At 44.6% G+C, this 23,100-nt stretch overlaps 5 protein-coding genes across 20 annotated transcripts in view; 3 read left to right on the top strand and 2 right to left on the bottom strand.

The window, feature by feature from the left end:
* fbxl17 (F-box and leucine-rich repeat protein 17) overlaps positions 1 to 4,931 on the bottom strand; it is a 129,619-nt gene extending 124,688 nt beyond the window's left edge. For 4 of the 5 annotated variants that reach the window (XM_029829458.1, XM_029829460.1, XM_011615603.2 and 1 more), the window contains exons 1-6: positions 4,742 to 4,931; positions 3,285 to 3,793; positions 2,682 to 3,065; positions 2,442 to 2,564; positions 1,952 to 2,209; positions 1,706 to 1,837 (exon numbers count right to left, since the gene is read on the bottom strand). In XM_029829458.1, the coding sequence (XP_029685318.1) occupies positions 1,706 to 1,837; positions 1,952 to 2,209; positions 2,442 to 2,564; positions 2,682 to 3,065; positions 3,285 to 3,773 (1,386 nt within the window). In that variant the 5' untranslated portion in view covers positions 3,774 to 3,793; positions 4,742 to 4,931. The other variant, XM_029829459.1, reaches the window with a different exon arrangement.
* Positions 4,932 to 5,516: 585 nt separating this feature from the next.
* prxl2c (peroxiredoxin like 2C) lies at positions 5,517 to 8,003 on the top strand. The gene is made up of 6 exons (XM_003974864.3): positions 5,517 to 5,759; positions 5,839 to 5,907; positions 6,187 to 6,240; positions 6,319 to 6,424; positions 6,498 to 6,632; positions 6,714 to 8,003. Exons 1-6 carry the CDS (start codon positions 5,577 to 5,579, stop codon positions 6,839 to 6,841), a joined length of 675 nt encoding a protein of 224 aa, XP_003974913.2. The 5' UTR covers positions 5,517 to 5,576; the 3' UTR covers positions 6,842 to 8,003.
* Positions 8,004 to 8,209: 206 nt separating this feature from the next.
* Positions 8,210 to 16,707, top strand: cdc14b (cell division cycle 14B). Of its 9 annotated transcripts, none has more exons than XM_029829016.1 (17): positions 8,210 to 8,514; positions 9,455 to 9,508; positions 9,662 to 9,752; positions 10,011 to 10,086; positions 10,394 to 10,486; positions 10,576 to 10,652; positions 10,751 to 10,817; positions 10,898 to 11,048; positions 11,121 to 11,351; positions 11,438 to 11,576; positions 11,698 to 11,857; positions 11,933 to 12,030; positions 14,629 to 14,676; positions 14,751 to 14,867; positions 15,183 to 15,345; positions 16,024 to 16,089; positions 16,177 to 16,707. In XM_029829016.1, exons 1-16 carry the CDS (start codon positions 8,406 to 8,408, stop codon positions 16,045 to 16,047), a joined length of 1,698 nt encoding a protein of 565 aa, XP_029684876.1. In that variant the 5' UTR covers positions 8,210 to 8,405; the 3' UTR covers positions 16,048 to 16,089; positions 16,177 to 16,707. The 9 variants fall into 9 exon arrangements, 8 of the variants coding, with proteins under 8 accessions (XP_029684876.1, XP_011613914.1, XP_011613910.1 ...); XM_011615608.2 differs by having other exon boundaries at positions 8,211 to 8,514; positions 9,452 to 9,508; XM_011615614.2 differs by lacking the exon at positions 8,210 to 8,514 and adding an exon at positions 9,170 to 9,331.
* An 84-nt stretch (positions 16,708 to 16,791) lies between these two features.
* On the bottom strand, positions 16,792 to 19,449 carry LOC101068270 (intracellular hyaluronan-binding protein 4). Of its 4 annotated transcripts, none has more exons than XM_029829018.1 (8): positions 19,065 to 19,449; positions 18,655 to 18,802; positions 18,406 to 18,534; positions 18,249 to 18,320; positions 18,078 to 18,155; positions 17,601 to 17,787; positions 17,097 to 17,285; positions 16,792 to 17,023 (listed from the first exon to the last, which is right to left on the bottom strand). In XM_029829018.1, the coding sequence occupies exons 1-8, from the start codon at positions 19,291 to 19,293 to the stop codon at positions 16,955 to 16,957; spliced, it is 1,101 nt and encodes a 366-aa protein (XP_029684878.1). In that variant the 5' UTR covers positions 19,294 to 19,449; the 3' UTR covers positions 16,792 to 16,954. The 4 variants fall into 4 exon arrangements, with proteins under 4 accessions (XP_029684878.1, XP_011613908.1, XP_003974915.2 ...); XM_011615606.2 differs by having other exon boundaries at positions 16,792 to 17,020; XM_003974866.3 differs by having other exon boundaries at positions 17,601 to 17,772.
* Positions 19,450 to 19,463: 14 nt separating this feature from the next.
* Positions 19,464 to 22,085, top strand: LOC115247465 (homeodomain-interacting protein kinase 2). Its single transcript, XM_029829017.1, has 7 exons — positions 19,464 to 19,551; positions 20,291 to 20,466; positions 20,575 to 20,698; positions 20,794 to 20,913; positions 21,011 to 21,112; positions 21,195 to 21,361; positions 21,451 to 22,085. Exons 1-7 carry the CDS (start codon positions 19,528 to 19,530, stop codon positions 21,920 to 21,922), a joined length of 1,185 nt encoding a protein of 394 aa, XP_029684877.1. The 5' UTR covers positions 19,464 to 19,527; the 3' UTR covers positions 21,923 to 22,085.
* The last annotated feature ends 1,015 nt before the right edge of the window (positions 22,086 to 23,100 follow it).

Here is a 23,100-nt window from a genome sequence, read left to right as displayed (position 1 = left end):
AGGACGAGCGAAAGACCACACAGAAACATCCTGCAGCGTTTTAATTGGTCAATTTTGGAGAAAGAAAGGGACGTCAGAGCGGCTGAAGCCTTCATCTTAATCTGTGCCTGATTAAGGAGAGTGGGGGGAGGGGTTGAAAAGCAAATCAAATTAAAAGATCCTCAAAGCGATATAAAAAAAATGGCATTCTGCAACATCTCTGGAGACTTGCAATCATTTCCTGGCTTCTTTTTCATTACAAGACCACTGGAGACGGTCTGAGCATCACTTTTAAGATGCCAACAATTCCAGAGTTTCTGTCAAACTTTCCACATGTTCAAGTGAGGAGCCTGAACAAAACCACTCCCATAATAAGCCCCAACAATCATCTTCTGTAATGTCAGGAAGCAGACGCCAGCGTCATAAATCCAAGCCTGAAAAATTACCGTCTGAATGTGACGCGGCTGTGCTGAAACGCTATCACCGACGATATTAATCTCTCACCTTCTTTTAATCGCTAATTTCATATGCTATTAACCTGATGAATGAGAGCTGTAACAGAGTGAGCTACCGTTAACAACTGGAAGCAGGAATATTCATCAAGTTCATAATTACTTCTGAGAAGAGATATTAGCAGGGGGAAAAGCAGGATATTAAACATGCTATTAGCAGGAAGGAGAAAAGCACCTGGCAAAACAAGTTAGAGGTAAACAGACTAAATGACAATTTATGCTCTGCCTCTGTAGCAATCACCAATAAATGACAGCTATATAACGGATTATGTGTGGCTGGAGAAGCTCAACACAAATCTACATTAGGATCCAAAGTTAAGAGCAAGTGGGAGGCTGTTAACAAAACAGAACAGTGACCTCTTGTGGTGGAACAAGGTATACTCGACATTGGTGTGAGAAGATATGGTCAAAACAAATATACAAGGAGGACAAGACACCATGAGAGGTAGAGGGGATGTAAAAGAGCAACACCCCAGCAGCATGATCTGTTTGCTCCCCTGTGCGTGGACAGGAGGATCACTGTTAGAGCCCTACAAACTATCCTTGGAGGACCACACAGACCTCCTGCTAGTCGAAGGTACCAGAATGAGATCCTGTCAGACTGCTGGGCCCCGGGTTTTTCCTGGTGCATGACAGCGCTCAGCCTCATGTGGCTGGAATGTGGCAGCAGGTCCTGGATGAAGACAACCCAGCACCTCTGGGACATTGTGTGTTGTTGAACCACCACTACATAACACCACAGACTGTCCAGGAGCTGACTGATGAGCCAATTCAGGTCTGGGAGGAGATCCCAAAGGGACTGTCTGTCAGGAGCATTTCCAGATGTTGTAGGGAGTGCAGACAAGCACATGGAGGCCATGCACAGGACTGAGTCACTTTGATTTGGAATACAGCTCTTAATTAGCTTAGAATTAGGTTTAAGATTATTCTTACATTATGTGGTTCTTAGTTAATTACACATTGGTAGTATAGATTTTCAACTGCTATATATCATCTGTTCAGGTCTGGGGTGTGATTTTTAAATGCTTTATTCACTTTTGAGCAGTGAGCTAGATACAAGTGAGTAAAATACAACAGAAATACATTCAACAACCAAAATAACTAAAATAAGAAATGGAAAAGGCTGCAGCTCTATGAATACCTAAAGGAGCTACATAAATCTTTTTTAAAGATGAGAGGAAAGCGTCACAATTTAAGACATGTGAGGCACTAACCAGTTTGTTCTCTTGCAGGTAGAGTCTCTGCAGTTTACGGCAGCCTTTCGACAACGCCACCATGCCTTCGTCTGTGATACTGTAGCACTGACCCAAGTGGATGTCCTTCAGCTCACTACAGTGCTCCCCGAGCTAAAAGGCAACCAAGAAAAAAAGAATAATACTTAAGAGAAACAATAAATGAAAATATATCGTCCGGATTGGTGAATATTCTGATACCGAGAGTGTGAATTTCATCTCTGGTACCTTTTTAAGAGCTTCGTCGGTCAGTTTGTCCTGGTTGCCCACATGCACTTTGACCAGCAGGGGGCAGTGCGTACCCAAGGCCGACAGAGACGCGTCGCCGAGCTGCTTACAGCGGTATGCTGTGTACTTCTGCAGGCTGGGACAGTGGGAGGCCAAAGAGGACACCCCATGGTCGTGAACCCCTCTGCAGTCGGAGATGTTAATCTCTGTTATATTCTGCCTCCGAGAGGCTATTTTGACCAGGAGATCGTCATTTACCTGTGAGCAGGGGAAAATATCATGGATTCAAATCGGCAAAAAGACAAAGAATTATTAAAGTTTGAAGATCTTTGATCACATAAATTAGTTAACAACTATGATGCAACTGTGGTGGTATGTGTGTGAAGCCAAAATGAATTAGTATAAATATAATTCTGATAAATAATATTAATAATAATAATAATAATAATAATAATAATAGGAGTAAAGTCGCAAACTATCCGTTGCATACTTGTTGAAGGCCACTGAGGTCAATTTGCTTCCAGAACTGGAAGTCCAAGCACAGATCCCTCCAGTATTTACACACCAGAGAGGCACACAGACAGCGTTCCTTCACTGTCAAGTGAGAGAGCACCTGAAAATATACAATATTGAGAGACAATCAGACCTCATTTTAACAGATTTTAATCCCATAAAAAGACTCAAAAAAAAAATCTAATAATATGATGGTGTGTCTTTGTTGAACTCTGACCTTGAGAAGAATAGAGGAAGGCAGGTGGTTGATGCTTAAGTGGTCTGAGTCGGCACTTCTACCCTGGCAGTCGTCGTTGGGATGATGGAAGCAGCAGGGGGACGAGCCTGAACTGTGGGGCAGATCTGCGCGAAGCTCCGCCCCGCCGCAGCCGTCGGTGGGCGAGGAGGACGACGACGAAGAGGCAGAGGAAGAAGATGCTGAAGACGAGGGGAGTGGACAAAGTGGAAGGTGGCAGTGGCCACTTTCGGAGTGGGAGGTGGCCTCTCCCCCACTTACACCCACTCCTCTGTCCTCCAGCCCAACGTCAGGGGCAGCAAAGGTGCAACGAGGCTGTTTACAAGGGGTGCACCTCTGTACCTCTGAACACTTCCTCTTACACACCTGCATCAAAAGACACATAAAGGATGAGACAGATGGAAGCACGTTGGCTTCAAACATAATAAGCTGCAGATATAAACAACAACTTTTGGCTTCTGATATTCAATAATAAAACACTTTACTCAGTTACTAAGTTCGATTAGGTTCTATTTCTGTGTTGTTTATGAAGCAACAATAATCATGTTATTGCTGCATCTTCAGCTACATTATGACAGCCCTCACCATTTCAGTGTAGTCGTTGGTGCAGCCCGGAACTGGTACAGGTATGGGCACGGTAACAGACACCCCAGCCTTTCGGAAGAGCACAGGCTGAGGGATCAGTTTTGTAGGAACAGCTGATAACAGGCTCCTTCCTTGGCCCTCCCAGGCAGCCAACTCTCGTGGCGAGAGCGGAAATTTGGAGCAATCTTCAGGGGATGCAAGTGTTGCGTAGCGCTCGGCGAGCTTCGAGACAGCTGACGCTCCGATGCCGATTCCAAGGCCAGGGACGCCGATTCCAGAGATGCTGTTGCGAGTGCGACCGCTGCCGTCCAAACCGGCCTCGAGGTGGTTGTCGCTGTCGTCTTCCAGGCCAGTGCTGCTGCCGTGAACAATGAAGCAGAGCATGCAAGGGAGCCGCAGGAAACAGTTCCTCTTCTTCTTCTTCCTGTGATGCAACTTGTGTGTCCTCTTCTTTAGGCGGTGACCATTTTTCGAGAGAAGATGGCCCATATAGATGATTCAAGGAAACTCTGGAACAGCAAGTCAATCGCTAGTAAGATGTTGAGCTGGTTCTCTACAACCATATGAGAGCAATGCAAAATAAAGGGTGAAATTATGACAGATAGCAAAATAAAACTGATCATTGCTTACACCAATATATCAAATACTCACATCAATTCATAACAAATAAAAGAGAATATCTTGTAATAACAGTCTAATACCCAGGTAGCTGGCATAGCGAGGCAGGCTCAGTTGTGCTAACAAAGGATCTTCAAAATATTGGAAGCAAAGCATCGTTTTTATTTCATCTACAGAACCATAGTGGATATATATAGACTTTTTACAAAGGTATAAATTTACTCTTTATTTCAATAAATACAGGATCGTTAGTGTAAATCTGAATGAATCGGGATATGAAATTGGAGATTTATAAAGCGTGATCTTTTAACGCTGCTAACCAAAGTACCCCTTTATTAACAACACTGGTCCGGTTCCTGTGTTTTATAACGTTTTATTTTTATATTAAACACCATATGAAATGCTTGATTTTTACTCTGAAGCTTGCAGACGTTATAATCGTTTTTGGGGTTTTTTCAAACCAATATAAATTATCTTGACAGATGTATTGGCTCTTCTGGTTGCAATTGTTGGGTTACTAAAATACAAAAACAGCTTCGTTTTGCTCACTCTACATTCTAGCATAAAAACACAGGGGACCCGTCGTTTACTGGCCATGTAAAAAGATGTAAACAGTGAACAGGTGGTCTTTTTTTAAACTGCAAACGAAGCATTCTTGAAGTCACCTTGTTTTGTTTTGCTTCGCTTTCGGACCATTTGTCGTTCCAACTTTTCAACAGTCACATTCGTAAAGGAAAACGCGTTGCCAGTGCTCGCACAGTTGAGTTGTGCCCTGACAGGCTAGCTCGCTCCATCACTGTGTTAGCCGCTAGGTTAGCGCAGAAACCAACATTTCTCACCAGTTGACGCGGTGCAGCCCCACACCGGACGATGTTTGCATAATCCCCCTGTGCTGCACGGTCAAGGTGGATGCTGACAGGTCGCGACCGGAGACACACATCTGCAAGAATACCTGCTTCCGAACTAGCTCAGTGTCTCACAAATAGTGGATGCCCGAGCTCTGCTGTTGTAAACAGCACTTCCGCACCGAAAGGCTCGTAGGACGGGAGCCGACGAGGGTGATTTGAGAGTTGCGAAGACCGGTTATGCTCTAGAAAACTAGAAAAGTGCAGGGTTGGGGGGACGTCTGTATATGACGTAGTCCATCTTAAATTTGTAAAATAATCAATTAGCGCCAAAAATAACGAAAAATAATGTGACGAGGTGTGAAGTGTTCAAATACAAACTATTTTTGAAATATAATCAGTGATATAAATCTTCATATAAGGAGTAAACGATGCTAAACCGTAGAAGGGGCTGGAATGTTTCAGCACCTGCAAGTATCGACCTACCACTGGTCTGGGGGTCATTTTTACCTCAAGATAATCTCGCTTTTCTAGATTCATCCTGGTGTCGCTGGCAGGAAGTTTCCTCAGTTTCAAACACAAAAAGCAAAAAATCTTATATTTTCTTAAAACTGTACACATATTCCATATTCTCTCTCTCTCTCTCTCTCTCTCTCTCTCTCTCTCTTTGTCTCTCTCTCTCTCTGCTTCATATTCTCTCTCTCTCTCTCTCTCTCTCTCTCTCTCTCTCTCTGCTTCATATTCTCTCTCTCTCTCCCTTCCTCCAGTTCCCACCTCCACCCAGTCTCTTCTCCCAAAATAGCAATGCGATTTCGGAAGCAGAGGGAACATGGCTGCAGTACTTTCCCCCATTACTCGTCAGGTCTCCAAAGAACCTCGGGAGCTCCAGAGGGTTTGTGTTGACATCCGCCTCGAAGACGTGCAGGACTGTTTGGTTTACGACCGACGCGGAGGTTCTGTTCCCTTTAAGAATCTCTATCAACACACGAAATCGGTCATCATTTTCGTCCGGGTGAGGAAAGTTTATACAAGTTATTCGGGTCTAAATATTGTTATAGTGTACTGGCGACTGAGTGTTTGCTTTCCTCTAGAATTTCTTGTGCTACGCCTGCAAAGAATATGTGGAAGATCTGAGTAAAATACCTGAGGACGTTTTGAAGGTAAGTTCACAACCAAAGAGAAGCACCTTTCGGACCAATGTATTTGTTAGCCTGCTTTAAAGCCGGTCTTTGCAGATTAAAAGTGTTATTTTGGGGGAGGATATAAAAAAATTATCTGTAATATCGATGGTAAACTGTGCCTTGACATAATTTATTGTGGGTGTGTCACCATGTACAACTGGCATGACCTGAAGAGCAGTGACACAACACATAAAGAAAATGCTGTATGAAATCAAAATGCATTTTTAAAAACTGTTGTGAAACAATCCTTTGTTCCAGGGTGCTGGCATTAGGCTGATTGTGATTGGTCAGTCTATGCACCATCATATAGAAGTAAGTTGATTCCTTCCGTTATGTTTATGCTTGATTTTACCTTTTCTTATGATGCTGATGTGGCGTTCACTCCCATAGGCCTTCTGCACGCTAACAGGGTATCCTTATGAAATATACGTAGACCCCGATCGGCACATTTATCAAAAGCTTGGGATGAAAAGGGAGGAGACATTTACTGACTCAGGTAATGCTGTCATGTCTACATATTACATTGTTTTTTTTAACTGCATGTTCATGAAAACTTTTTCTGCTCTTAGCACAGCCGAGTCCACACGTGAAATCTGGTATTTTTGCGGGACAAATGAAAAGTATATGGCGAGCCATGACTGGCCCTATATTTGACTTTCAGGGCGACCTCCATCAACAAGGTGGAGCCATCATCGTCGGACCAGGTAAACACTCTGCTTCTTCTATGCCATGATGTGTCTCTCTCCCTCTCAAGTCAAATCTCTATTTCCTTCCCCCTAACACAGGTGCACAGGTACATTTCTGCCATTTTGACACCAATCGTCTTGACCACATGCCCATTAACTGGCTCCTCCAGCTCGCTGGAGTTCAGCAGACGTTGGATTTCAGCAAGCCAAAGATCATGCACGTGTAGAGAGACGTTCTCAAGTATTGTGTGCCTGTTATTTCGGATGCAGCCAGCAGCTACCGTTTTGTTGTCAAACCTGCAGGTGGATGTTATGGGGTAATAGTCATGTTACCCCATACAGATTTACTGTCTGCATGGATGCAGCCATAGAATGGTCAAAGCTTTGGATGCAAAACCCAGGGTGGCACTCCTAAACTTAAACTTAATGACTTCAGTTCAACTTCAAACATATTCTAAATGACATGACCATAATCCACTTAAACAGCTAAAAACAAAGCTCCTCAGGCCTGGAGCAATGCTTTGGTTTCCTCTGTTGCATCCGTGTGCATATTTGGAATATCGTTCCAGGATTTCCACAGAAAAAAATGTTGACCTTCACCTGATTCAGTAAAGCGATACGGAAACCCAACCGGCTGAAGTCCAGCAACGCTGCGAGTCCTCTCCCACAGGGGTATAAAAGGGGACTCTGAGATCAAAGACCCACAGGTTAAGCCAGGTGGCTGTTGAACCCCAAGCATACCCACCACTGTTTATTACTGTACCTTAGTCACAGTTATGTATGACCACCAAACATTCCTACTCTTGAATATCTACTACCAGAACACCTTCCATGTTTTGTCTGCAGTGGGGCTCAAACCGAGAACCACATATGCCACATGTGCCTGCAGCGCCTGTACACACATGTATGTACGTGGCTTTAGCAAATATAGGTTCATCATCATCCCTACAACCTGTAACGCTTGCAGCTTACCCGATCTCAACTTGGAACAAAATATATAAAACCCAGCCGGATCCATCCACGCCATATAAACACATAATAAACACATTTTCAAAATCTAGAAACTCCGGCTGCAAATGCAAAGGTGCAAAGATTCTTTTCATAGGTTGATGTCTTTAGCCTGAATGATGTAAAGGTTCTTTTCATAGGTTGATGTCTTTAGCCTGAATGATGTGTGGCTACTTATTGCATAAATTAGATGTTTATAAGAAAAAATATGAGATAAGCTTTAATTGATCCTGCAGCAGTAGTAGTTTTATGGCAGCTAAAACATTTCTCTTTTTTGGAGGACCACATGACCAGTCTATTAGCAGTGATGCTACCAGGCTTTATTTTGCCACTTTCGTTGTGTTCACTATTTGTGGAAGCATAAATACAGCTTGTTTCTTTTTCCTGGCTATTTTTGTGTCATGCATGCTGTACACGCAGGTCAACATTCAGGGTCGCAGTCAGTCAATAATAATCAGCTACGTGTTTTAAACATCAGCTACATGTTTTCAACTGCATCGAGAGCTGCTGCAAGAACAGTAACGGGAGTGTGCTGAAAATCTAATCCTGGCACGTCATATGCAGGGGATACAGAAATCCTGCCCCTGCACAGAGACGTCAGCACCACCACCGGAGTGCCTGGACCAGGCAACTGTACCTCGGTTGACACCATTGCACACAGACGCATACGCAGATAGCGACCTGCAGCAGACCAAGACATGCCATAAACGGCAGGTACAGGTTGCACAGTCGAGGCTTGCAGCAGCCGCTCGGAGATGTCCACCGTGCAGCCTAGAGGACAAAATGAAGCGCAAGAGTGAAAAGAGACGAGCCGAGCCGAGGAAAAAGCGCTGTGCAGCTCCAGACAGCTCGGAGGTGGCGCCAAACTCTGATATTTACATTGAGATAACAGGTAAGAGGGCGTGCAGGACGAACCCTGTCAACTTTGCGGCGACTTGGTAAATGTGCGCAGACGCACTCGGCGGCCTGCGAACACCGCGCCCTGCGTTTTTAAATGACCAGGGCGTTGAAAGATTTTTTACCCCAGCTTTGACCTAATATGGCGACACCGTCTGTCCCTTTATGGTTAATGCGCTGGATTCGCATTGATTTACCCCCCCAGTGCGCACAAAGCAGGCAAGGAAAACACAGAGCAGTATCATTAACAATATCTTTGTTTCGTAACGATAGGTGGTATATGCGCTAAAACTTCTTCCTGGTTATGTTATAATATTTTAAATCGTGTGTGACATACACGTGAGTAGTTACTATTTAGTGTTAAAAAACAATCACGACGCTGTCAATCTTTTATTTTGTTTTTCTTTTATGTTTTATTAAGGCGATTTCCTAGTCATTTTTATAGTGTATCAGTCTGCAGCACAACTGTTAAAGTGGGAGGGTCCTAGGTGGAAATCATCGTTTTGATTGGACGAGTGATCGTCCTAGCAACGGTTGGGAAACGTCCCCGGGCCTTGAAATGGCTGAAGCCGAGAACTTTAAACTGAAGTGGGTGGGATTAACAAATCGATCCTCCAATTGTGTGGCATTTTACAGCTCTCACAGCCAATAAGAATGCGCAAAACAATGCATGGGCGGGGCCTGTAGGGGTTGGTTTTTTCCTCAGTACGCACTTGCAGACGAAACTCTCACCAGACGTGCGCCAACTTTTACGTAACTGCGGGCAAAAGTCGATAACGAAAGCCTTCCCATTGAGACGTTGGTGGTCCACGGTTTGTGTTTTAACTTTTTGACATTTGACATGTGGCGATCGTGGACGGTGTAACGTAATATGCGGGAGACATCGTGAAGGAACGCGCTTTCATGTGTTTCTTTGCACAACATGTTTTCAGCAGTGGGCAGCATGACCGCAGACGATGTGTCGTCAAAGTCCATCGAGTTCATCAAGGGTGAGTATAAAGAATAAATGGGCATGGGTTTTCTTGGGAAAGATAGAAGAGCATTTGACTGGACTGGAGCAGCAGCGTTTTGGTGCACGGCGGGACGTAAATGGCCCTTGATTTTTTTTTTTTTTTTTCGCCCTCACCCCCTTCCTCCTTCAGATCGACTATACTTCGCCATACTGAAGCAAAAGGTCAAGAGCATAGCTGACCGACACTGTTTCTGCGTAGATGAAGAGCTGGCATACGAGAAGTAAGTTTGCAGTGTCTTTTCAGTCTGGACCGAGTTTTGCCGCCTGTTCCATTTTAAATGGCCTCTTGGACCGAGAGGCGTGAGTCCTAAAATCGTGCACGTCATCGTTCAGAAAACCGTTCCAACGTTAAAGCATCTCTGCATGTTTATTAATGGTTCGCTAATGTCACCAGTGTTTCTGGAAACGTTAAAGGACTTTAGGACGAACAGCCACGCTGTCCGGGTCTGAATCTCCACCCATCTTCTCCTCTCTTGCAGCTTCTATTCAGACTTTGGTCCCCTCAACTTGGCCATGTTTTATCGCTTCAGTTGCAAGCTGACAAAGAAACGGAAGGTAAAGAGAAAGGCTCCTCTTGATTCACCCTACCACCAAGATGCACTAATCCAGGCGTCATTTGTGCCCTGAAAGTGTAATTTCTCTGCATTTTGATGCCACTGCACAAACGCTGTAAAGCTGATCATTTCCGTTCATTTCAGTTAGCGCCACTGTTGCAACCTTGTAATGAACCTGGTATTATAAGCATGTTAAATAATTCCATTTAGCCCTCACGAGTTAATGAGTTTGATCAATTAGTAATGACTGTTTTTGAGTCTAAATAATCTGTAAAGTTCAGTGTTGCTTTTGATTGTCTTTTGCACAGTCCATTACACTCTCAAGGAAGAAGATTATATTTTATACCAGTGGAGATCAGAAGAAACAAGTAAATGCCGCCTACCTTATCGGATCATATGCAGTAAGTGCCGCCCCGGGGTGCGTGTTGCCGTACATCGCAGGGTAATAAAAGAAATGCATATTGATTGGTGCGTCTCTGATGTTTTGAAGGTAATGAATCTCAACATGACACCAGAGGAGGTGCACAGTTTGCTGGTGTCAAGAAATTCGACATATATCCCTTTCAGGTAAAAACAACATGGCCCATCTAGTTTACTTGAAGATACAATTTTTTTTAATGAAAAACTGTGATGACTCCATGATGTTAACTCTTGATCTGTTTCAGAGATGCTTCTTTTGGAACATGCATGTACAATCTGAATATCCTAGATTGCCTTCGCGCTGTAAACAAGGTACTTTTGATGGGATTTACTTGCATTTTTAGCAGCATCGTAGCCCTGAATGATAAAAGTCCCTCTCTGGTGATTCCCAGGCTCTCCAGTACGGCTGGCTGGACTTTTCCAGCTTTGACGTGGAAGAATACGAGCACTACGAGAGAGCGGAGAACGGGGACTTGAACTGGATCATTCCAGGAAAGTTCCTCGCCTTTAGTGGTCCTCACCCAAAAAGCAAAATAGAGAATGGTGAGTGACATGCAGGTGCTTTTCTGCAGCCCCCGGCGGAACAAACGTGAACTTTTCTTCTTGCTCCCTTAGGTTACCCTTTGCACGCCCCTGAGGCCTACATCCCATACTTTAGGAAAAATAACGTCACCACCATCATCAGACTCAACAAGAAGATGTACGACGCCAAGCGGTTCACAGAGACCGGGTTCGAACATCACGATCTGTTCTTTGTCGACGGGAGCACTCCAAACGACTCCATCGTCAGGAAGTTCCTCAGCATATGTGAGAATGCCGAGGGGGCCGTTGCGGTCCACTGCAAAGGTCAGATGCCTGGGACCTTCCTCTCGTCTCTCGTTGCAGACACGGATGTCAATTTGTTTTTTTATAGCTTTCCATCTTTCTTCCAGCTGGTCTTGGGAGAACCGGCACACTTATTGGTTGCTACATGATGAAACATTACCGCCTAACCGCAGCAGAGGCCATCGCCTGGATACGGATCTGCCGACCAGGGTCCATCATCGGGCCCCAGCAGAACTTTGTTGAAGAGTAGGTGTTACAGGAACCTTTTAATGTGATAACAAAACCTTTTGTTTCGTCAGTTCTGTCGGATGCTTACTTTATTTTTACTGCTTCATAACGCCCCTGTATTTCAAATTCTGTCGATCAGGAAGCAGAACAGCCTCTGGGCCGACGGAGACGTCTTCAGGGAGAAAGTGCTAAGGGAGCGAGACAATGGCAAGATGACCAGGATCTTGTCCGGAGTGGATGACATCACCATCAACGGGTGCAACAAGAACAAGTCGCCCATGAAGGAAGAACAGGAGCAGGTGAGTCTGGTGTGATGCTCTACCTGGTGGGTACTGAAGTCATCATTGGGTCAAATCCTGAAAACTCTTTAACAGTATAATGATGAAGAGGAGCGAAATGGACTCACCCAGGGAGATAAGCTGCGCGCCCTGAAGAGCAGGAGGCAGGCCAGATCATCGTCTGGTTCGTTCTCGTAAGTCACCAGTTACAACCTCCGAGACATGTATTCATGGTTATCTCTTTCAGTAAATGGCTCTGGTTCTTCTCAGCTCAGGTTCATTTAATAGATTCCAACTGGTCCGTTCTGAGGGGTTTTATTGACTAAAGATTCAATATGTTACGCCGGTTCTTGCTGTAATCACTAAACAAGTGTGGATATTCAGGAATAATTGAAGCGGAAGGTTGGGTTTTAAAGGACCGATTGAAGCATCTAAAACATATTTGCAGGATGTCCTAGAAATCACAGATGTTTCCATTTGGGTATAACATCTCGTGCCAAAGCTGCATACTTAATAAGACTGGATCTTTCTTAGAAAACTGACAGTAGAGGACAGGAATCGTGTCACACTGGGCGTAAATGTCAGAAATGGAGATGAACTTAAAGCTGCCGACCGTGCGGCTCTGATGAAATGTTAATATGTGCCGTTGCCGGTGTGTAAACGAAGAGGTAAACATTCTTTGGGTAAAGTTACACACTCCGAGACGAGTACCGGTAGAGGTGAAGCCTGAAACAGGTTGTTTGATTTCAGTTTCAGTTGTGTCAAAGCTACCCTTTGTTGCCAAACTAGCGTAGTAGTAGTAGTAGTAGTAGACCCGTAACATGTGCACGGCGCAGTAGGCGCTCATAGACCCAGCGGGGCGAGGTTTGGGGGGTCAGCACGGCTGCCAATGTACCCACGCGGCTGGCTTTTGTTGTCCCCCCGTGTCAGGCAGGTGGCAGTGTTCTGCTGCAGCCTCATGGGCACGGTGTGGCCCATGTGTTGCCTGCCCTCTAAAAGATAGCAGAGTGGGGGAGAGGAAAAACAGAGGTGTTGTATGATGGAGGTAAGTGCATGTCACTTCCTGTCTAGCTGACTTCTTCTTCCTGTTGCTACAGTCACTAAGCCACAGAATGGTATGGCTGACCGAGGTTGTCTATTTCTTTTTTGTTGTTTTGGTTTCCTCGTGTCCTGTGGATGACCACGGTGTGGAATGGATATGCATTGAAGTGGATGCAACACTGTAACACACTTTTCATTTGCCTTTCATTTACACACTACGCTGTTCCGCTTTGACATCAAGGCTTCTAGAGATTCTGAGCGAAGCTCTTAGTTACAGCTTCCTGTGGCGCATTAAATCCTCAACTAATCATGAGGGCTACATGATTGGTTGGATTTCTTTTGCTCATGTGACAAGATTTGCACTGCTTCTTTGATTAGAAGGGCAGGAAGTGTCTAAATTTGCCTCTTTGAATCGTAGATGAGATTGTTTATGTATTCCAATCTTCAGTCTGGTCCAGAGGATGACAGGTCGTGGATGGTGGTGGGATGAAGATGGATTCTGCTTTGTTATTTTACGGCTCACCGGCGTTGACACAAACCTAACCTCCAGCTGCGATTAACCAACCGTCCACAACTTGTTTATGCAACAACAAAGTGCATGTCAAATTCCTAGTGAATTTTTATTTTTTTTTATTTTACTTATTTCATTGTTTTCCCCTCTTTTTTTTATGCATGGCAAAGGTGGATGCGTGCATGAGCATGTCACTGCTGGTTCTGTCATGTCTTGTAAATGTTGGGCCGTGTCAACTGCTCTTCCACTGTTTTGTGACTGGATTATCAGACGTTCTATAATCGTGTCTAGTCTATATTTATTTGGACAACAAAATGATAGGTTTTAATCTTTAATACAGCACCGCGATGTAGCTTTTGGGGGAAAAAAAGAGACGTGATTTAAGTGTCGACTCCTTTTAATGTCCCTGAAACCAGATATATTTATCTACACAACCGCATATATGTTTTGGTGAAACCACCGAAAGTTTCACATTTCCCCCTTTACATGTTTCGTCAACTTTGTCATAAATAGGCCAAAGAATTGCGGTCCAGACCGCTTTAGAGTCAACAATGCTGACTAGTTTTTCCGAATGCTCCCTTCTTATCCAGTCCCAGTGGAAAAGCAGCTTATCGGAGGTTTCGTGTCCTGCCTGGACGCCACCCTTGTCTTCTGCTTCCCCCTCCCCTTTTTTTCTGTTTGCTATTGTTAGATTTGTCCACTTTTCAGATGGCTGGTAGCCATGCTGCTCTCCTCCCTGTGTAGCCTTGCCTTGTGGTGGATTGTGTATGGCTTCCCTTCTTCCATCCTGCATTTCTGTGTAGACGAGTTAGGATTTGAATGAGCTCGACAGCCTGCCCCCCCAAAAAACCCAGAATGCTGTAAGTGAGACCCCGGTTTTTATTTCCCAATCCAAACCTGGAATTTGGACAGAATTATGCTGTTGTTACTATATAATGAGTAAATACACGACCATCAGACGTTACACCCTCACTATCTATTAAAGTCGGGCTTTGTGGATCTATGTGCTGACTGCTGCGATGATAAAATGACAGATCCCTCAGAGCTGATAACTTACTGACAATGATTCGTCTTTGTAGTCATGTAGTCCCACTCTGGGTGTTGCTCTTGCTCTTGCCTTACTAAAGCCCATCTCGTTGCTGAAACTGAAGAAACACGAGCCTAACACAGCACATTTTGCAACTCAGCCCACACAATCTGTTCTCTCACATTTTTACTGACACGCTACTTGTGTTTTCAGACAAGAAGAGAATAAGATCCACACCAGGTCCTCCTCACAGTCCCTTAGGTAAAGGCGGCCTCGGCCCCTCGTACACTGGATACGGCCGAGGCACAATAATGAATGCTTTGTCCGCCCCGCAGCACGGTCCTCCAGCAGACAAGCACTCAGGGCTGCGTGAATCCCTTGGCTTTGTCTGAGGATTCGGAGAGCAGGAAGAGATCCAGAACATCGCTGCCTGCTGGAGGAGCAGGAAAAAGGTCAGTCAGATTACGACTCGTGACAGAAATGCAAAGCAACAGATTTAAGGTGGTGGTATTTTTACTCGTTAAGTGGTCATATTTGAGCCTCTAAGGCCCCAGAGAGGGGAAAAAAAAAATCCTTGAAACTTTAAATTCTAATAATTAACCCATAATATCCCCTCCTCCCTACAGTACCATTACTGTTCCAGAGTCATTTTATACCTCATGCTTTGATTTATTTGAAGTTGCCATGCAGATGTGAAGCAGCCAAGAAGCTATGGCCACTCATGCCTCCGTGTGCGGTACATTAACAGCTTCCATTCTCTCTGCCAGCTCCCTGTGCAGCACCCGACTGGTCAGATCCCTAGGCAACTTGCATGTCGTGGCTGGCGAGAGAGACCCTGTGTTTTGCGAGCAATGGGGCAGCCATAGAGACACAGACAGTGCTACAACCAACACTGACACTCTCAACAACTTAAACATGGCGCACCTGCAGGCAAGCTCCCCTCTGACTCGCTCTGAGCCACATGGAGACTGCACTCGCATAGAGCTTGATCAGTTCTCTGCCAACTGGTGTCCTCCGCACTTAAAAACTCAAGCTTGAATGTGTTTTTTCCTTCAACACCGACAGCCATGGAATGAACGGATCTGGGCTAGATTAATCAGATCCTGTAGAAATCCAGACTTTTCCCTCTTGCTAACAATGGTGTCGTCAGAATTGTGATACTTTGGCTGGGGTGCACCAGCCACGATGGGCTGAACATTTTCATATAGATAAGCTACATGCAACTTAAGGTACTTCAGAGAAAATTTTGATTTTTCTCGAAGGATTTGGAAGTAAATGGAGTTTCTGCTGCCTTGTAATTACCCCAACAGGGTAAACGACCACAAACGTAGGCAATACGAGCAAGAAAAGAGTTTGACTCGTTTAAACTGATAATAAAGCACTCTGTTGCAATCCATCCAAAGTTGCTGTACTAACATTTCAGTCCCTGCTCGCGCACACTCCCACTTGCTGCTTCTTTCTTCACGTTTCAGGAGTATGAATGGCTATAGTTTCTCTGGAGCACATCTTTCTCCTCTGCCTCACTGTCTTTAAATACATGTGCGCTGTCTCTGCTGGTGCCGAGGTCAACTGTCTCTGTCCCCCTTCGTCTCTTCCCGCATGCTACAGGCGCGCTGTGTCAAAAGGACGTAAAGTCTGCGGCTCTGTTCAGTCCGTGCGGTTCTCCAGGCTATGGTACACCCGTCCTCCTCCTCACTCAATCTGCCAGATTAAGTTTCCCGGTGCGATTCAAGTGCAATAATGCCGACTTTCTCTCCACAGTCACTCCATACCTAAAGCCAGAGCTCCTTTACTTCGGTGATCTGGGAAAGTCTACAACGGCTTCACAACCGTTTCACCATGGATGGAAAGCGACCGACCTGATGCGGAGCGTACTTCATTTAGATTTGCCTAATCAGCTATTTACATGTAAAGCACTTTTTTTTTTTTTTGGAGGCCATATTTTAGGTTTGTTCTTATGGAATCAGTTTGGACAGGGACGTGAAGACTTTTTAAAACAAGAACTTCGGTCCATTTGGGTTCAGACGCACCTTCGGTTTGAAGAATGTATGTGGTTGAGGGATTGGCTCTTGGATAGATCTGTCATTCATTCTCAACCCAGCTTATCTTAAAGCTACTTTTAGGCTGTAAATGTCATTTTATACTTTGTATTTTTTAACTATTTTGTACTATGTTCAAATCACGCTATGGAGCAAGTCATTGTCCTAACGGGGCTGTGTGCGACTCATGCTTAACCACATCAGACTCCGCATTGAACACGGTGAATAAAATGTACTCAAAGTGTTCTGTCTCGATCCAGTTCGACACATATTTCATGCTTGAGTAGGACGACAGCCATTTTCCTGGAAATGCTTGAGTTTCCAAACTGACACGACATGAGCTTGCAATAGTATTTATTCAAATATATAACAGTGCCTTTTGTGCTTGAGAAAATAAATCAAATACAATAAAACCCCCAAACCTTAAGAACAGCAGAAACTTTGACTTGTGTCAAATACCAAGTGCAACCAACATTCCCATGAGAAAGACGAGCTTTCAGTTATTTTCCAGTCGGCAGTGCTGGGAATTCCTCCGGGTTGTCAGGATTTGGAGCCAGAGGCTCCTCCTGCTGGGAGGAGAGAGACATTACACCACCGATCATTCTACAACAGGTACCACACGCTGCTCCTTGGGTACCGAACCTTGGGCTGCACTGGTTTGGTCCTCTCCGGACGACTCCCGGCACCAACTGGGTCTCCCCTTCCTCGACCACCGCGCCTGGGTCGATCCAGACTCCCAAAGTTGATTTCCAGCATGGAGGTGATATCATTCACAGACTTGCGGAAGAAGCTGCCATCATCCTCCATGTCGTCCAAGGCTTCGACGAATTTCTATATTTGCAAATGGTTAAAATTCAAATAAAGATTAGAAAGAAATGTTCATTTATGGTAGCACAGGTCCAACAACCATAAACTTTATTTGGGATCCGTTTTTCCCCTTCCAAATGCAACTTAAATTTGTTAAAAAAAAATGAACAGATGTTAGTGGGACCTGCCTTAAATTAGACAATATTTATGAAAAGAAATTGTCCAATCTAAAAATTTCAACAGTTCTCATGAGCATCTATACGTCACTGCAGTAAGAATTCCAGCACTGCTTCTATATTAATAAAACAACACGGTGATTTCCCAGCACATCCCACTCACTTCCGGTTGTCTGGACTGGTGAATAACCTTCGCTTTGGATGGAATCTTGTTTTCAGCTTTGCGAATGTTGAACTCTGCCTTGGGGCGACTCATCTCCTGCAAGGCCTTCCACTCATCCAGACTCATCTCCATGGCAACCTGGACCACCATCTCTCCATCCTCCTCCACTGATCTACCAAGTGTCAATCCACATGACATAAGGCCCTCCGAGTAAAATAAAAGTAAACAAGTCACCCCCCCCCCTCCCCAGAGCATCCCTCCAGATATTGTAGGAGGTCACACAAGCACAGGACAAGCAAAGATTTTCAGCCTAGTCCATGAAAGACACGGAATGTCTCATCTGAGTGTTCCCTTTATTTTTTGGTGGCGTTTAATCTTAGTAATTATGTCAACATGTTGCACAGACCTACTTTAAGCGGAACTTGGTTTTCATTCAAATGTGGCTTTTGGTGTATTGAAGGTTTGTGATCGACTCACTGATTTTGAGTTCCGTCCTCCACGGGCACTTGAGGCTCCTCGGACTTGAGAACGTCAGACGTCACCTCCATTAACTCGCTTCATTAAAAGGGTTTTTGGACAATGACAAATGCTGTTAGACCAATTTGGCAAAGCGTACGAGTAGCCGTCTCCACAGTGAAGTCCACCGACCTTGCAGCTTCGTCCACGCAGCCCCAGTTCCAGGGCCCTCTGCCTCCTCTCTTTTCATCAGGAGAGATGCCCCTGTAACAAATGTTTGCCATGTTATTTAGGTCTTAATTAGACCACAAATCTGCTTGAAACAAAGATGGCTAACAAGGAGGCTCACGTTCCATTGTGTCGATCATATTCTCGCTTCCCTCTTATGTTAAAGTTGTCTGAGCTCCTCGCGTTTCCTCCGCGACGTCCACCCGCACCTCCTCTGCCCCTCAGGTTCGAATCTGCATTGTAGGAAGCCCTGAGGAGCAAAACAAAGATTTTCCAATAAAGCTTAAGCATTGTTTTATGGAAATCTGATCCTTGCATCGATCAAATGTACGAGCCAAACCGCTCGCTACAGCTCGCGAGAGAAACATACTTGGGGATGGAAAACTCCTGGAGCGGCTCCTCTTGTTTGGCCTTTCGCTCCACAAAAGTGGACCTCTTTGCTCCCTTCTGGACCACCTCAGGGCCATTTCGGCCACTGGCCACCGGTACAGGACGCGTCTGCTGCTGTTGCTTGAGGGCTGACAGAAGGCCAGAGACTGTTAACATCTACGCTTGCTTCCTGGACCAAACACCAAACATCTGTGTGGTTCAGCAATCACTTTGACAGCTGCATTTGCTGGACCCGAAGCCATAAACGTCAAAGTCAGCTGGTAAACTTTAATTGTAAAGGATCATACAGATGTGACAATACATTAAAATCAACCGAACCGCCCAGCCCGGCCCCAGAGTGACCCATCTCGAAACGCCCCCTGGCTAATGAGTATGAGCAGGTTAGCCAACCTGGAACCGGGTCTGGACCGAGCGCGGAGCGGGGGAACCGCCTGTCCTTCTGGGATTCCTTCTGTCCAGCCTTTTTCAGCTTGGCTCTCTTGTCCTCCTCCTCCTTCTTCTTCTTCTTTCTCTCCTTCACCTTCTCCGCCTCGCTCAACAAGTCCAACGGATCAGCATCGTCATCTAGAAGGTTACCGAACCTGTTCGCCACAGCACAACCGAAGGCGTCCGGCAGCATTTTAACCTACGCCACAAGTGAAGCCGGCGCGTCTGGTGAAGCTCAACAACACAAACTACAGCCACAAACACAGACTTGTGCCCAACTAGCGTTTCCGTCGGTTAACTGCCGGAAACGAAGCTCCGGGGCCTCAGTAAACATCCAGCAAATGAGCGCAAAGTCGCGCGGACACTTTTTAAATGCTTGCACGTGCGGAGACGCGAGGCCACGCCCCCGAGCTGTGGATGTGGAATCATGCCACGTAATGTGCATCAAAAGGTCAACATCAAAGCCGACTTTTACTTTCAAATCGACTATTTACAATATATTGTCTTTTTTTTTCCCTCCTCATACAACCAGTTCAAACAGCAGGTCTGAAACAAAATGTCACTGGAAAATAAATTACACAGCAAGTTACAGTGTGTCTCAAGCACAGACCTGATGGTGCACAATAAACATATTGCCCCCTCAGTCAGCATTGGGGATATTCTCTCCAGTGATTCCTCACAATACCTTGTGCTGGAGAGAATGGGCACTGGGGGCTGTGGTCAAATCTTCAAATGCCGAAATATGATCACAAATGATTTGGTGGTACTGAAGTTACCCACCACAGAAGCGGCAATATTTGGCACGCAGGAGGAGGTACAAGTTTGTAACACATTAGTGCTTTTGTTTCATCCCTGTGATCAGATCACATAATGTATTTTGTCGGTTTAGATCAGGTATCTAAGAAAGCTCTCCTCTCTCGGTCATCCAAACATGATCAAATTCTTGGAGGATTTTGAGTACAAGGGATATCCATGTGTAGTGCTTGAGATTTTACACATGGATCTCTATGATCTGGTCGAAAGAAGTAATGACAGAATACATCTGAGTAAAATCAGAGCAATTGCAAAACAGGTATGTGTTATTGTGGAGGAAACTCATTTTCCAATTGTAGTGAAGATCTGAAATAAAACTATTGTTAATTCAGTATTTTTGTTGAGGAGCAAATTTAAAGTGGTCCTCTTTTCTGTAGATTTTCACAGCTTTGGATGCCCTTAACCATGTCAATATTTTACATGCCGATGTCAAACCCGACAACATCATGCTCACCAACAGCAAAGGCCTAAAGGTTAAACTGATAGACTTTGGTATGGCCTATCAAGACTCCGAGGTCATCCAAGGAATAGTCGTGCAGCCAGTCCCATACAGGTATCTTTCTCCCTCATGTCTCCTCTACTGTTTTCATGGCGTTTTGTACACACTTTTCTCATATTGCACTCTGACTTCAAACTGACTCATCTCATCTTGCCTCGTCAGGGCTCCAGAAGTGCTCCTCGGCCTGCCGTTCAGCTACGGTATTGACACGTGGGGGATGGGCTGTGTCCTCATGTACCTTTACCTCGAAGAAAATCTCTTCACTGTTTGCTCTGAATATAAAATGGTGAGGGACACACTTGAGCCACACGTCCAGAACCAGGCCAAAAGTTCTTCATTTTCATAAATTCACATGAGCTGTTTGCTTTTTTACATCTGCAGATGAGTCAGGTGGTCCAGCTGCTAGGTCAGCCAGAGGACCACCTGCTCCGAGAAGGACTATACACCAAGAAATACTTTGTTGAGGTGGAGGGATCTGATGGTCCAACATGGAGGCTAAAGGTTGGATAATCTTCTGAATGCAAGATGCAACTGAATGAACTATTCAATTTGAACAGGTTCTCGTGTTCTGTATGTGTTATTGGTTGCATCCCATTAGACACCAGAGGAGTACAATTTAGGTGCCACTGAAAAGATTTCTGAAAAGATGTCAGGGGGCGTTGACGATCCTCCACACAGGTCTCTCGATGACCTGGTTAATGTCAGTATTTCTGTTTTTGGAGTTAAATCAGTCATTGCATGTGCACTGTCTCTCTGTAATAAGAACACTTTCCTAAATTCAGATTCATAAGCTCACATCGTCAGCCGAATTCGAAGACCAGCTTCAGTTTTTGGATCTCATCAAGTCATTGCTGAAAACAGACGCGGCAAAGCGAATCTCTGCATCCGAAGCTCTGAACCACCCTTTCATCACAATGTCTCATCTGTTGAATTCAGATTTTAAATGCTAGTGAGTGAGAATGTGCAAATTGTGCAGATGTACTAATGGTTTATTGGATTGTCTGACTGAAACGCTAAATGTTTGTCATAACTGTGCAGCCTCAACAACTCCACCCAGATGATGAGGTGTTGTAACGAGATGGACCAAGCAGACGATGAGCATCATGATGATGGAAATGAAGAACTGCATTTGGAAGAGCAGCAGGCATATGAAAGTGTAAACACAGTCCACAGTCTGGAAATGGAAATCAGCCCACAGTCTGGAGATGGAAATCATCATGCAGAGAGTCTAAAATGGGAACATCTGGAAGGTGTACAATGCCGGCAGCCTGAAAAACGGAAATCTGAGTTAGTGTACTCCACTCAGGGGACATCTCTAACAAAAACATGTTTTCCCAATCAAACATCACTACCCCCAGCTGCCTTGCATACTGGATTGGACATGAGAACCTTTCCCCCTAATGTGGAAGCATCAACCATGTGCAGTGAAACTCCAGAATCATCCTGCCTCACGTGGCTTTGGTCGGAATTTAAGGCTGTCTTCAATTGCTGTTTTTTTCCTCAGGATTAGTTATTGATTATTGTTCGGTATGTATTTTTTTTTAAATCACTTGTTTATAGATTTCATTCTGGATGGACATGGGAAAAGACAATAAGCGATGAATGGAAATCTCACCATCCTAATGAGGATAATGTGCCTAACTTGACAAAACCCAAATAAACGTTTATTACTATGTGTATAGAATACTCATGGCACAGAACAGGCCACCCACGTGTGTGTGTGTGTGTGTGTGTGTGTGTGTGTGTGTGTGTGTGTTTTTGTCCAAACTGTCATCACGAGGCTCTATGAGAGTGGCACGAGTGTTCAGGAACCAACACCTGGTCCACGTGATCACAACCAAGCACTGTGAAGTCCTATTAACGTTTCTCAGAGAACACAATATGGAGCCATTTCCATGACTGGACAGACCACCATATGATAGCCAGGGTGTGCTATCTGCTCTTTGAGTAACTGGACGAGATCCTCAGGTCGATCGTGAGAAACTAGGCTTGTGCCAACTGGTTCTGGGTTTCACCTGATGCCTGATGATGCCTGGCATTGAGTAGCTGGAGTGAGTCAGCAGTTTTAGGATGGATATGGCTTTGATACTATTGTCTGTCCCACCTGTTCTGTTGACCTGAACCAAAAAAAAAACCTCATGTGGAAAAGCTTCAACGGGGCTTACATTTCTCAGCCACATTATTAGTTGCTGTAAGAAAATTAACAAATGTTGGATCAACCTGTGATCTAATATTTACTTTTATTTTAGTATAACTTTGAATCTAATGCTCTGGGCCATTGATTTTGTTTTCCACTGATTGTTGTTACTCACATATATGTAACTAGTGCATGCAAAAGATTTATACTTCAATAAGGTTGAAATGTATAAACATGTAGTGTATAAGTCAATGTTTCTATTAAAGTAACCTTTGGAACCTAACTGGAACTTCTAGGTTTGCATATGATGTTGCCTGTGAAAGTGTTGCATGCAAAGTATCGGTATCAATCGCTACAAAACGAAAGAAGAAGGGCTTTTCTGCAATTGTTTAAATAGCTATATTAGTTGATTTTAATTTTTTTTTTTTTGGTGGTGGTGGTGGTGGGGGGGTCCATCACAAAACACTCTTTGTTAGAGTATCCCCCGCCTCGAAATGATTACGTAACTTTGGCGCCCTCGGGCCACCGTTTTCTTTCCCTTTAAAGCGACT

The sequence above is a fragment of the Takifugu rubripes genome, chromosome 21 (genome assembly GCF_901000725.2).
Source record: "Takifugu rubripes chromosome 21, fTakRub1.2, whole genome shotgun sequence".
Lineage (NCBI taxonomy): Eukaryota > Metazoa > Chordata > Actinopteri > Tetraodontiformes > Tetraodontidae > Takifugu > Takifugu rubripes.
The sequence above is the reverse complement of the archived record's forward strand: the minus strand, read 5'-3'. Positions and strand labels throughout refer to the sequence as shown.

Coding starts and splice junctions, on each gene's coding strand:
- LOC101068270 (XM_029829018.1), bottom strand. CDS start 19,293: ATGCTGCCGGACGCCTTCGGTTGTGCTGTGGCGAACAGGTTCGGTAAC. Junction 18,803..19,064: donor CGGTCCAGACCCGGTTCCAG/GTTGGCTAACCT, acceptor GCCTTCTGTCAG/CCCTCAAGCAACAGCAGCAG. Junction 18,321..18,405: donor TATGATCGACACAATGGAAC/GTGAGCCTCCTT, acceptor CATTTGTTACAG/GGGCATCTCTCCTGATGAAA.
- prxl2c (XM_003974864.3), top strand. CDS start 5,577: ATGGCTGCAGTACTTTCCCCCATTACTCGTCAGGTCTCCAAAGAACCT. Junction 5,760..5,838: donor CGGTCATCATTTTCGTCCGG/GTGAGGAAAGTT, acceptor GCTTTCCTCTAG/AATTTCTTGTGCTACGCCTG. Junction 6,633..6,713: donor AGCCATCATCGTCGGACCAG/GTAAACACTCTG, acceptor CCCCTAACACAG/GTGCACAGGTACATTTCTGC.
- cdc14b (XM_011615608.2), top strand. CDS start 8,406: ATGAAGCGCAAGAGTGAAAAGAGACGAGCCGAGCCGAGGAAAAAGCGC. Junction 10,653..10,750: donor TCGACATATATCCCTTTCAG/GTAAAAACAACA, acceptor GATCTGTTTCAG/AGATGCTTCTTTTGGAACAT. Junction 14,677..14,750: donor TCCTCCTCACAGTCCCTTAG/GTAAAGGCGGCC, acceptor TCCGCCCCGCAG/CACGGTCCTCCAGCAGACAA.
- LOC115247465 (XM_029829017.1), top strand. CDS start 19,528: ATGCCACGTAATGTGCATCAAAAG. Junction 21,113..21,194: donor CTCTCGATGACCTGGTTAAT/GTCAGTATTTCT, acceptor TCCTAAATTCAG/ATTCATAAGCTCACATCGTC. Junction 21,362..21,450: donor AATTCAGATTTTAAATGCTA/GTGAGTGAGAAT, acceptor ATAACTGTGCAG/CCTCAACAACTCCACCCAGA.